This window comes from Eumetopias jubatus, unplaced genomic scaffold (assembly GCF_037043125.1).
Source record: "Eumetopias jubatus isolate StellerSeaLion01/CBP00866 unplaced genomic scaffold, mEumJub1_p1.0 scaffold_12, whole genome shotgun sequence".
In the NCBI taxonomy this organism is placed as follows: domain Eukaryota; kingdom Metazoa; phylum Chordata; class Mammalia; order Carnivora; family Otariidae; genus Eumetopias; species Eumetopias jubatus.
Window position 1 is genome coordinate 2,297,107 of NW_028274818.1, and position 9,953 is coordinate 2,307,059.

Here is a 9,953-nt window from a genome sequence, read left to right on the forward strand (position 1 = left end):
TCCCACCCCTCCAGTTCACCAACAACCTCCCCCCAAGAAATAGTCAAGATCCAATCTAGTAATCAACGGGTTTTATTTTCCTAGAACTGAAATTGTCTACTGTTTTCATAGCTAAACAACCAAAGCTACAGTCAGCAATTTTTCATCAGAGCCCAAGGGAGAGGGGCGAGGGGGAGACAGGAGACTGGAGAGAGGCAGAGAGACCGCGCGAGAGGCTGGGCGAGGGCACTTCTTTCCCTGTCCTCTCAGTGGGTTTCGGGTCGGCTGACGACACTGAGGAGACCAGGTGGGGGATGTGAATGGGAAATGACACGAGAAGGAACACCAAAGCCCCAGCGCTACAAAAAGAAAAGTCATCAAACCCCAAATAGAAGGGGAGCCTCCCAGTGCACCTCAGAAATGGGGGCCACAGTGGGGAAGGAGTGAGGGGGAGGAGGGCACACAAAGGGATAGGGGTCTTCAAAAATTTTTTTTTTGTAATTTTCTTTTATTAAAAACATTTCCTAAAAAATGTGTCTTTTCCTTAACGTCTGGGTGACATATGTGACTGTAGGCTGGCCTTGAGCACGTGGGGAAAGGGCAGCTAGGGGTCTCCCCAGGGCAGAGATCAAGGGCGGACAGATACTCAACGCTCCCACCCTAGCTGGGTGAAGCCAACCCTTCCGATCTCGGGAGGCCCCGGTCTTTTGATGATCAACTACAACTCCCAGAACTCCTGGGGTCAGCAAAAGGAAGAAGGGTGCTGTTAATCATCAAGGATTCATGGAAGGGAGCACCTCCCCCACAAGCCGTCCCACTTTCCCTGAATCTAGGCAGCTGGGGCAACAGGTATGGGAGGAAGGGACATCAGTGCAAGATGCCATCCTCCTGCCCACCCCCCTCCCCAATTTGAAGATTGCCCCTCCGAGGCCCAGAAGCCCACCCTGCTGTTTATTCTCCATCCTTTCCACTCCTACCTCTGATCCCAGCTAACCCAGAAGTCCAGGATGCTGGGGGGGGGGGGGGGGGACGGAGGAGGTGTCAGGAGGTGGAAACAGCCAGTCCAGGCCCCAGCAGATCCCTCAGAAACAGCTCCAGGCAGGGAGGGACACAATGGTCTCATCTCAGCCCATGAAGCAGAAGACAGAGCCCTGACTCGGATCACAGGGGTGTTGGGAACATGGAGGTGAGGGCCAGGTTCATCTCCAGGGGCTGGGCTTGGAGTGGGGAGAATCAATGGAAGCGGACAGCAGGGGGGAGGGGGGGAGGGGTTCCCAGTTTGCAGGCCATGGCCAGTTTCCCCAGTAGCACCCAGACAGCAGCAGGAACGGGGCGGGGGCTCCTCTTGAAACATTGGTGGCTACAGGCTGCGGGGGAGGGTTGGAGGGGAGAGGGGGTTATGGGCGCGGCCTTGCGCTGGCCACACCCCAGCCAGTGCCAGTCTCCTGGGAGAGCCCACCCCGCCTCTGCGGCAGGCCCACCTCCTCCTCCTCCTCTCCACAGCTGGCTGGGCCCCCCCCCCAGCTGCCTCAGGGCAGGGGGCACCCTCACCTCTCATGATCTCTGATGCCTGGGGCCTCAGCATCTTCCTTGGCAGCCTCTTCCTCCTCCTCCTCCTCCTCCTCCTCCTCCTCCTCCTCCTCCTCCTGAGGAGGACCCCGGCCAGAGCTGGGCTCAGAGGGGGTGCTGTTCTTCTCCACCTCCACGGGGAGGGGCCTCTCGCCCTCCAAGGGGGCTACCTCCTTCTCCTCCCCTTCGGGGTCTTCTGCCTCCTTGGGGCGCTTAGGGGAGTCCTACGTAGGATTGACAGAGACGAGGCCAGCTGAGGCTGGAGAGGGAGGACACCAGCCACCTAGCAGTCCCCCCCCCCCCCCCACTTTCAGAGGGGCTCCTTCCTGGGCACACCCATAGTCCACTTCCCCGGCCGTCTGCCAGCTGAAGCGCCCCTAGGGACCCCAGACTAGGAGCTGGTCTCCCCCAGATCGAGACGTCAGTGAAGGAGGAGCAGCTGCCCCCACCCGCCGCCCTGCCCCGCGGCCCCAGGTGGCGCTCAGCTACCTCCAGCACGTCCCCGGCTCTCCTCTTCAGTGCCCCCTTCTCGTTCTTCTCCTTGGCCGGCTCGTCGATGACCAGCTTCCCTTCCTCGTCACTGCTGCCCTCGGCGCTCCCCTTCCCGTCGTCATCCCCCTCCGTGGCTTCGGGCTCGGGCTCGGGCTCGTCCACCGAGCTCTTCTTCGGGGTGGACTGCGCGCAGAGACGGCAGAGGCTGAGTGGCACCAGCGCGGCCTGCGGGGCCCCTCCCCAGACCCACCCGCGGCCACTCACTCCTTCCTTCTCCCACCTCGCCCCCGCCCACCCCCCAGGTGCCCAGTCTCACGAGTGATTTGAGACCCACCTCTGGCGGATTAGCCCCGGGCTAAACCCACTGGCCGGGCAGGCAGGGCTCTGTGCAGGAGGGGGGAGGGCTGGAGCAGGAGGCAAAACCTCGGGTCAACTTCTCCCGAAGGGAGCTGGGACCCTTTCCCCGCCGACCCCCGCCCCCCACCCTCCCGCCTCATCCTGCCCGGCTCACGAGCACCTCCTCCTGGAAGCCTTTGTGGAAAGAGTTAAGGCCAAGTCCTACACTCACACTAGGCCCCATAAAGGGCTGTCCCCACTTACCGCCTCTGTCCTCTCCTTGCCCCCGCACCACACACCACCCCCTGCGACCCCAGCCCCTCCTGCAGGGCCCCCCACCCCCACCCCAGGAGCTCCTGCCCTGAAAACCCTGGTCTCCCAGCCCCATTCCTGAAGGCTAAGCATCCCCAGCCCTGTGGGCCCCGGAGACAGTGGCCACACCTGCTTCCCAGGGGGGTCTCTGGGGTGGACAGCTGCTCACCTGGTAGCCCGAGGCCTTGACGGTGGGGTTGTTCTCGATCTCCCACAGCCCCTCGCTGAAGCCTTTCCTCTTGTTGGGCTTGCCGAACTTCTCCTTGGACTCCTCGTATGGGAAGAGGTCTTTGGGGCCCAGGAATGCCCTGGGGAGAGATGGGAGACTGTGCTCTGGAGCCCTCGCTGCCTGAGCTTCGAAGCCCCAGGGGAAGGGGCACCAGCACGGCCTCTGGCCTGCCCCACCTACAGCCCCTCACTCACGTCTCATGGGTCCCGAAAAAAAAGACTTGGTACTTGTTGGCTGTGGATTTCACGGCGGCCTCAGGCATCTCGTCAATCTGGGAGCAAGATGAGGGAAGCGAGTAAGTGGAGTCCTGAGGTCACGAATCTGGGGCCGAGGCCGGCCTCCAAGACACATTCGTGTAAAACCAGACTGAGGGGGACCCGGGAGATACCCCAGGTGGTGTTTAAACCCTTCTTAGCAGCGGAACTTTGTTCAAAGTCAGACATTAAGCCCAGCAGAAACCTGGAGTCGGCCCCTCTCCACGATGGGCGGGACGGCACTTGTTCTGCGGGCCCGTTACCCCAGCCCAACCAGGGTCACCTGTCCCCTTGGGCTCACTGGACTACAGCCCGCCTACAAGCTACCACCCCCACGGCAGCCGGGGGGGGGGCCTTCCAAGTGCTGCCTGGAGCACTTCTCCCTCTGCTCAAAACCTTCCAGGTTCCGCTCACTAGAGTGCCCACCCGATCACCTCCTCCGGAGCATCAAGGCCTGAATCCCCACACTGCCACCAATATACCTGGATGACCTGAGGCGACTTGCTCAACTGTCCTTAACCTGTTACCCCATCTGTAAAACGGAGAGTGCCATGGTACTGAAGTCGTAGGGCGGGGAAGGGTTAAATGGGTACAGCCTGGCCAGTAACCCAGCCCACGGCACCAGCTCTCCTCCTCAGCCGTATGCTGCCCTCCTCCTCCCCGCTCCAGCCACACCGGCCTCTGGTCTCCCACACTCGCTCGGTCCCGGTGGGCCTTCCCACCCCAGCCCAGCCGGCCCCCCACAGAAGGCTCAGCCCCTCTCCTTCAGAGCACCCGTGTTACAGTCACCCGCGTGAGCATCTGAACGCTGCCTGTGTGGGCTCTGGCTTACACCTGCCCCGAGATCTGAGAGCAGGTCTGTCCGTACCCACCCCCCACCCCGTTCGGGGCCTAGCATACAGTAGGCTCACAAGAAAGATCCGCTGAAGGAAGCTAAGAGACAGGTAAAGGCAGACTGCTCCGGTGGACAGGGAAGGCCAAAGGGCTGCCTATCCGACACCCCTCTCCGAAGCAACGCCAAAGGCCTCGGGGGGGGGGGGAACACTCTGAAAGCCTGTGGGTGCAGTCAGGCACTCTTGTTTTACAGATGAGGAAACAGGGCCCCCAAATGACAGGGGAAGTTAGTGAGGGTCTGAGTTGGTTTCCTGACTTGACCCCCCTGCCCCCCCCATGTTCTGGGGGACGAGGAGTGCCGTGGTGGGGAAGGTGCAGAGGTGTGCGGTCAGGGAAATGGACAGGCAGTGACCCCAGCAGCCTCCCCAGATCAGGTCCTGGAAGCCCAGGTCCTGGAAGCCCAGGTCCTGGAAACCCAGGCCCAGCTGAGCTGGGGGCGGGGGGGACTACAACTCCCAGCAACACTTGCAGCAGCCCAGCAGCCCGGCTTCCCGCCGGACACAGGCCAGGTGGCCATGTTGCCCGGGGCCCCAGGCGCAGATAGGACAGAGACAAGCCAGAGTAAGGCACTGACTAACACAGAGACTGGGACGCAGCACCTGACCTGGGGACCTGGGGAGACGGAGAGGCTGGGTGGTTGCAAACCCACTGAGACCCACCCAGAAGAGGGGGTGGAGCCCTGGGCAAGAATCTGAGGGGCATCTTGCTCCAGGCATGGAGTCTTCAGGTTCCTGGGCCCCTCCCCCCTTGCCCTGTGGCCTCTGGGACAGAGGTCCGGCCCCTCCCCCCAGGAAGGCCCAACACCAACTGGGCCCTCCCCATGACCAGGAGGTTGGGGTGTGAGAGCAGGGGGTGGAAAGGCATGCAGTTCCCCCCCACAAACAGGATCCCCATCGCCATGACAACCCACCCCGCCCCCGGGGCCACTCAGCAATCAGGAATGTGACCACCCCTCCCCCCAAGCCCTCTCTCTGGATTGGGGAGGAGGGGACACTAAACACACCCCACCCCACCCCCAGCCTGGCGTCTGGCACCTGGGTCCCAGGCTGTGCTAGAAACCACAGCCAGGGCTGGAGGGCCCAGGCCTTCCTCAGGAAGCCAGACTTGGGGTGCAGGCGGAGGAGTCAGTCCTCGGCCCGGACACCTGGGTCTGGTGACCAGCTAGCTCCCCACCCTCCTCTCAGAGGGGGTCAAGCAAAAAGCAAAATGCGAACCTCCAGGGCTTAGAGGTCCCAGGAGACAGGCTGGGTACAATAGCAGAAGGCCTAGGCCTCTTCTCCATGGATCTCAGCCCCAGAAACAAGGGGCAGGGCTGGGAGCACAGCAGGGAACCCTGAGCTCTGCATTCCTGGCACCCATACCTGAGCCAGGGCGTTAATAGGCTCATGGGCTGAAAGGAAGAAACTGAGGCTCAGGAAGGGGGTGGGGTGAGTGAAGGGTCAGAGACCAGCGGCCAGGAAGTTCTCTCCAGGAGCACAGCCCCAGCAGGGCTGCTCCCAACCACAGGGCCATGGGAAACCATGGACAGCAAACCCAGAGGCAGCTGAACGATGTGACAGGGGACCCAGGAGGCCACCAGCTGCCCAGCCTCAGGGGCGGAGGACAAACAAAAGAATGGATGGGAATTAAAAATAGAAAGACACGCCAGATATACCCGCCCTGCTGACTTCTCGCCAAATAAAGGGTGGGTCTGGAGGAAAGAGGGAAGCCAGGGGCCCGGGCAGATGGGCATCTACCCCAAAAGGGTCACCCGCCCCCTGCCTCCCCTTGACTGGAGGTACCTGGGGGGAGGTGCCAGGAGAGGGGTGCTCCTTTCACTTAATGCAAGTCCCAGGCCCTCACCTCAAAAGGGGAAAAAGCCCTTCCTTCAAGCTACAAAGGAAACGTCCTTTCTCCGTTTCGAAGCAAAGGGCGGTTCTTCCTCCACATAGAGGACGTGAGGTCTCAGGGGAGGCCTGTACCCCCAATACAGACACATGTCTCCCAGGCGGTGCCTTTATATCCAGGCTGTGACTCAGAACAAGTGAGTCAAAGCTAAGTGGGTCAGGGTGGGGCGAGAGGAGGGCTAGGGACCCCACCGCACACCCCCCCCAACCACTGGCCAACAGGGGAGGGGGCTCTGCCAATTCTCAGCCACTCCACAAAGCCAGAAGGTCAATTCTCCCAGGCCGGGGCCCCTCCACTCCGGCCCGGCCCTCTGCATTTGCCTGGCTCCATCACGCAGAGCCAAGCACGTGAATCGCCGTCCTCCCTGAGCCCAGGGCCACCCCAGGGTCTGACGACGGAACTGAAGCTCCCAGGTGAGGAAGGCGGGAGAGGACTGAACACCGACCGAACACCAGCCTCAGACCAAGGCCGAGCCCAGGGCCACTGGCCCACATGAAGGAAGGCAGCAGGGAAGGCTAAACCCGCTTGGAGTGCCAGCCAGGGTTCTGACCACCACACCCAGGGCCAGGCCCGACCTGACCCAGGAACCGGAAAATCTGGGGCAGGAGACAGTTGTGGCCGGGAAAGTGTGGCAAGCCCAAGACTCAGAAAAGAGAAGGTGGTGCCTGGCCGTGGGGGAGGGGGGGAAGGGGGAGGAAAGCTGGGTGAGGCCCTCTGGCTGCTCAGGTTTTCTGGGATTGTGAAACAGGAAGCAGAGAGACGAGGAAGGAACCTGGGAGGGAAAAATCCCTGAGTCTTGGAGGTTAACTGTTAAGTGCTTGGAGATCCCCCAAGAAGTCAAGCAAGAGAAAGAGGGAAAGGAGAAGGTTAAGATGGAGTCACCCTACACTCCAGGCAGGTCTTGCCGACCACGTGGCCCCTCTGGCTGGGCCTCTCCAGGCACTGAGCTGTTCCAGCCTCACCCGCAGTCAGCCACCCTCCCCAGAAGCAGGGGCCTTCACCATGGCTCAGGATTCTACTAGATGAAGTGGGGCCATCCATGAGAACCCCCAAGCCTCCTCCCTCTCAGGAGGGGCCAGGCCCCTTCAGACTCTGCCACTCTAGGGGCTAAGGCAGCATCCCAACATTCACCATGGGACGCTGGGATCTGTCTGTGCTTTTGGCATGCAAGGGGGACCCATCTGGGAGCTAAGAGCCTTGGGTGTACCATCCCCCAGACGTCACAAAAGCCGGAGGACAGGCAAAGGGTGGTGCCTCCTTGCGATCCAATCTGACCTCCCCTCCCCAAGCCTAACTTTTATCTCAAAGGTCCAGGCCTCAAAAGGAAGACACTGCAAAGACACTGCCTCCCTGTCCCCACCTTCTGTGCTGGAGGTCCAGGGTGAAGACAAGACAGGAAGGGATTCCCCAGTCCCAGGTGCTGCCTCACCCTGAAGCTCTACCTCACCGGGGCCAGGGGCCGGCGTGGGCCCATCTGTGTCCCCCTCCCTCTTCCCTGATGCGGAAAGGCTTCCCTGCAACCCACATTCCAGCTGCCATTCCCTGGGGCCTGGGCCAGCCTCCGGACTTTGTCCCACCCCCAGCAGGTAGGAGCAGTAGAGACCTGGGTTCAGTTCTTGCCCTGCCCAACAGGGCCTTGTCGTCCGGGCCAAGAAGCCAGATGGATCAAAGGTGCAGGGTAAAGTACGAGTGTTCACACACCACATACACCAGGCACACACCAGGCCAGGTGGCTGCTTCCCCCCCGCTGCTTCCAACCGCCCCCCACACACACCAGGCCCAGGCTCTTAGGAGGCCCTAGAAGCTGGGAGAGCCCCACTTCACTTCTCCCTGTACTGCATTCCCACTCAGAGGCTGGACATCTAGAACTGTCAGGGAACAAGGAGCTCAAAGGATATGGGATGAAGCACACTCCTCAGGAGAGGGTACAGAGTGAGGAATGGCCTAAGTGGACCCTGGGGCAACTTCGCAGGCCCAGAGCAGGGTCTGTGGCAGATAAAGACACAGACTCACGTGGAGAGCAACCTAAAGGCAATTCTGCACTTGGTCCCCTCGCCTGGAAAACCCCCTCCACCCTCTACTCTCTGCCCTATTTGGTTCTCCTGAGTCCTACCTCTAGGGGACAGAGTCAGACCCGCACCCAATTCCAAAGGCCTCTCCAGACCAACTTTGAAGTAAGTTGCCAGAGGTACTGCCCTGCCCCCCCCCCCCCCCGCGTGACACCCCCGACCTCTTCCAGCAACCTCCCTCCGCCCTCCCTCCTTACTCGAGCCGACCTAGTCCTTAGGGGAAACATGATGAACACACCAGGTTGGGCTTTTGGGCCCCACCCTCCCACCTGGCCAGGTGCTGGGGAGGGGGGGCAGGCCCTCATATTGGCGGGCTAACTCAACCACATGGCAGACTGGGCCGTTGTGGCGGGAGGATCCTATCTGGGGGGGAGCAGCTGGGGCTCCCCCCACCTTCAGGATGAGGCAGCCTGGACGGCACTTCCCGGCCTCCCGGGGCCCTGCCACCCTCAGCCCCCCTTCTGAATTACCAGCGTATAGAGGAATATATTTGTGGGGCTGCGAAGGGTTCTGGCGGATAATTTCCGAGCAGGTAGATTCCCGTCTTACGCCGCCCCCAAACATTCATTCCTCGACCCTCCCAACTTCAGACCTCTCACCGCCGCCCCAAACCAAAGTTTTCCAGATGCGAACTCCGCCTCCACATATCCCTCACCGGGCTGGGACCCTCCTGCTACCTTCCGGTCCGAGAAGGGTCTGACCCGGGGCACCGATTAGAGACGACACCGGGGGTCTCTAAGGGGGTCCCCGGGCGCCCGGGAGGGGTTCCCGACGGCCCCAGCCCAGGCCGCGCGCCCCACGCCGCCGCGCTCGGGGGGCCCCCGCGCTGACGCCGCGCTCCCCCGCCCCCACCATTATGTAACCGGCGGGGGGGGGCGCGGAGGCGCTCGCAGCGAGTCGGGGACTCGGCCGCCCCCCGCCCGCGCCCCTCCGCGCGGGGCGCCCGCGTCCTCTCGGGTGTTACGCAACCCAGCCCGGGGCCGGGGCGGCGGGCCGCGCTGCTCACCCGGGCCGGCCAGTGCGGGTAGCCCTTCATCTTGGCGAACACCAGGTCCCCGCACTTGTACTCCTTCTGCCGGTTGGAGCGCGACATGGCGGGGCTCCGGGCGCCCCGGGCTCCGCGCCGCGCCGGCGAGCGTGAGCCCAAGTTTGCGCGCGCGGCGGTGGCGGCGCCGCTGCGCTCCGGCCCTCGCGCGGCCCCCGCCTCGATGGCGGCCCCCGGCCCCAGCTCCGGCGCGGCCACGGCTGTGCGCCCGCGCCGCTCGGACGGGGCGGGCGCGGATGCAGCGGCGCGGTGCTGCGCGCTCGTGCGGTTGTTTGTGTTTGAAATTCAATTGCTCCCTCCTCGGCGCGAGGCCTCTTCCTCCTCCCCCGCCGGCCCCCTCCCCCTCCTCCCCCGCTCCCCCGCTCCCCTCCCCCTCCCGCGCCGGTTCGATGCGCGCGGCGCTCGACGCCCCGGGCCTGCCGCGGCCCGACGCCCAACCCGGGGCCGCCCGGCGGCGCGCGGCCGCACAGGCGTGAGGAGCCGAGCGCCGAGCTCGCCGAACGGGCTTTGTGTGCGGCTGTCGGGGGGCGCCCGCCCGCACGCCCGCCGGGAGGAGCTTGCGCCCGGCTGGACGGAGCGGCCTGGCGCCCCTCCCCTGGTCCGGGGGGCGCTCGCACGCGGTGCCCGACGCAGCCGCGGGTACCCGTGTGGGCGCGGGCTCTCCCTGCCCTCCGCCCCCTCTGTGTCCCCCAGTGCTCGCGGGTCACCGACGTGCAGACACCCGGGGGTCTGAGCGGCCTCGGCGGAGGGGAGAAGCCCGAGTTTGGGACCCGGGAGGTGTCCGAGGGGTTGGGGCACAAAGCGGTCACGTTGTGGGCGCTGCTCCCTGGCAAAAGCGATCTGGGCTCCGCCACCCGCTAAGTCCGCAAAGATGAGCCCTTTGGGGA

At 63.4% G+C, this 9,953-nt stretch overlaps 1 protein-coding gene across 3 annotated transcripts; it reads right to left on the reverse strand.

Moving 5' to 3' along the window:
• Positions 1 to 56: 56 nt before the first annotated feature.
• On the reverse strand, positions 57 to 9,320 carry HDGF (heparin binding growth factor). 3 transcript variants are annotated; one of them, XM_028090287.2, is made up of 6 exons: positions 9,028 to 9,320; positions 3,112 to 3,188; positions 2,858 to 2,996; positions 2,038 to 2,223; positions 1,531 to 1,772; positions 57 to 1,346 (listed from the first exon to the last, which is right to left on the reverse strand). In XM_028090287.2, the coding sequence occupies exons 1-6, from the start codon at positions 9,112 to 9,114 to the stop codon at positions 1,340 to 1,342; spliced, it is 738 nt and encodes a 245-aa protein (XP_027946088.1). In that variant the 5' UTR covers positions 9,115 to 9,320; the 3' UTR covers positions 57 to 1,339. The 3 variants fall into 3 exon arrangements, with proteins under 3 accessions (XP_027946088.1, XP_027946089.1, XP_027946090.1); XM_028090288.2 differs by lacking the exon at positions 9,028 to 9,320 and adding an exon at positions 8,699 to 8,820; XM_028090289.2 differs by lacking the exon at positions 9,028 to 9,320 and adding an exon at positions 8,492 to 8,617.
• Positions 9,321 to 9,953: the final 633 nt, after the last annotated feature.

What these genes read in the sequence shown, in the direction of transcription:
- HDGF (XM_028090287.2), bottom strand. Translation starts at nt 9,114, where the DNA reads ATGTCGCGCTCCAACCGGCAGAAGGAGTACAAGTGCGGGGACCTGGTG. An exon ending in TTTTTCGGGACCCATGAGAC is followed by an intron (nt 2,997 to 3,111) that starts GTGAGTGAGGGG and finishes ATCTCTCCCCAG; the next exon opens with GGCATTCCTGGGCCCCAAAG. An exon ending in GAGCCGGGGACGTGCTGGAG is followed by an intron (nt 1,773 to 2,037) that starts GTAGCTGAGCGC and finishes AATCCTACGTAG; the next exon opens with GACTCCCCTAAGCGCCCCAA.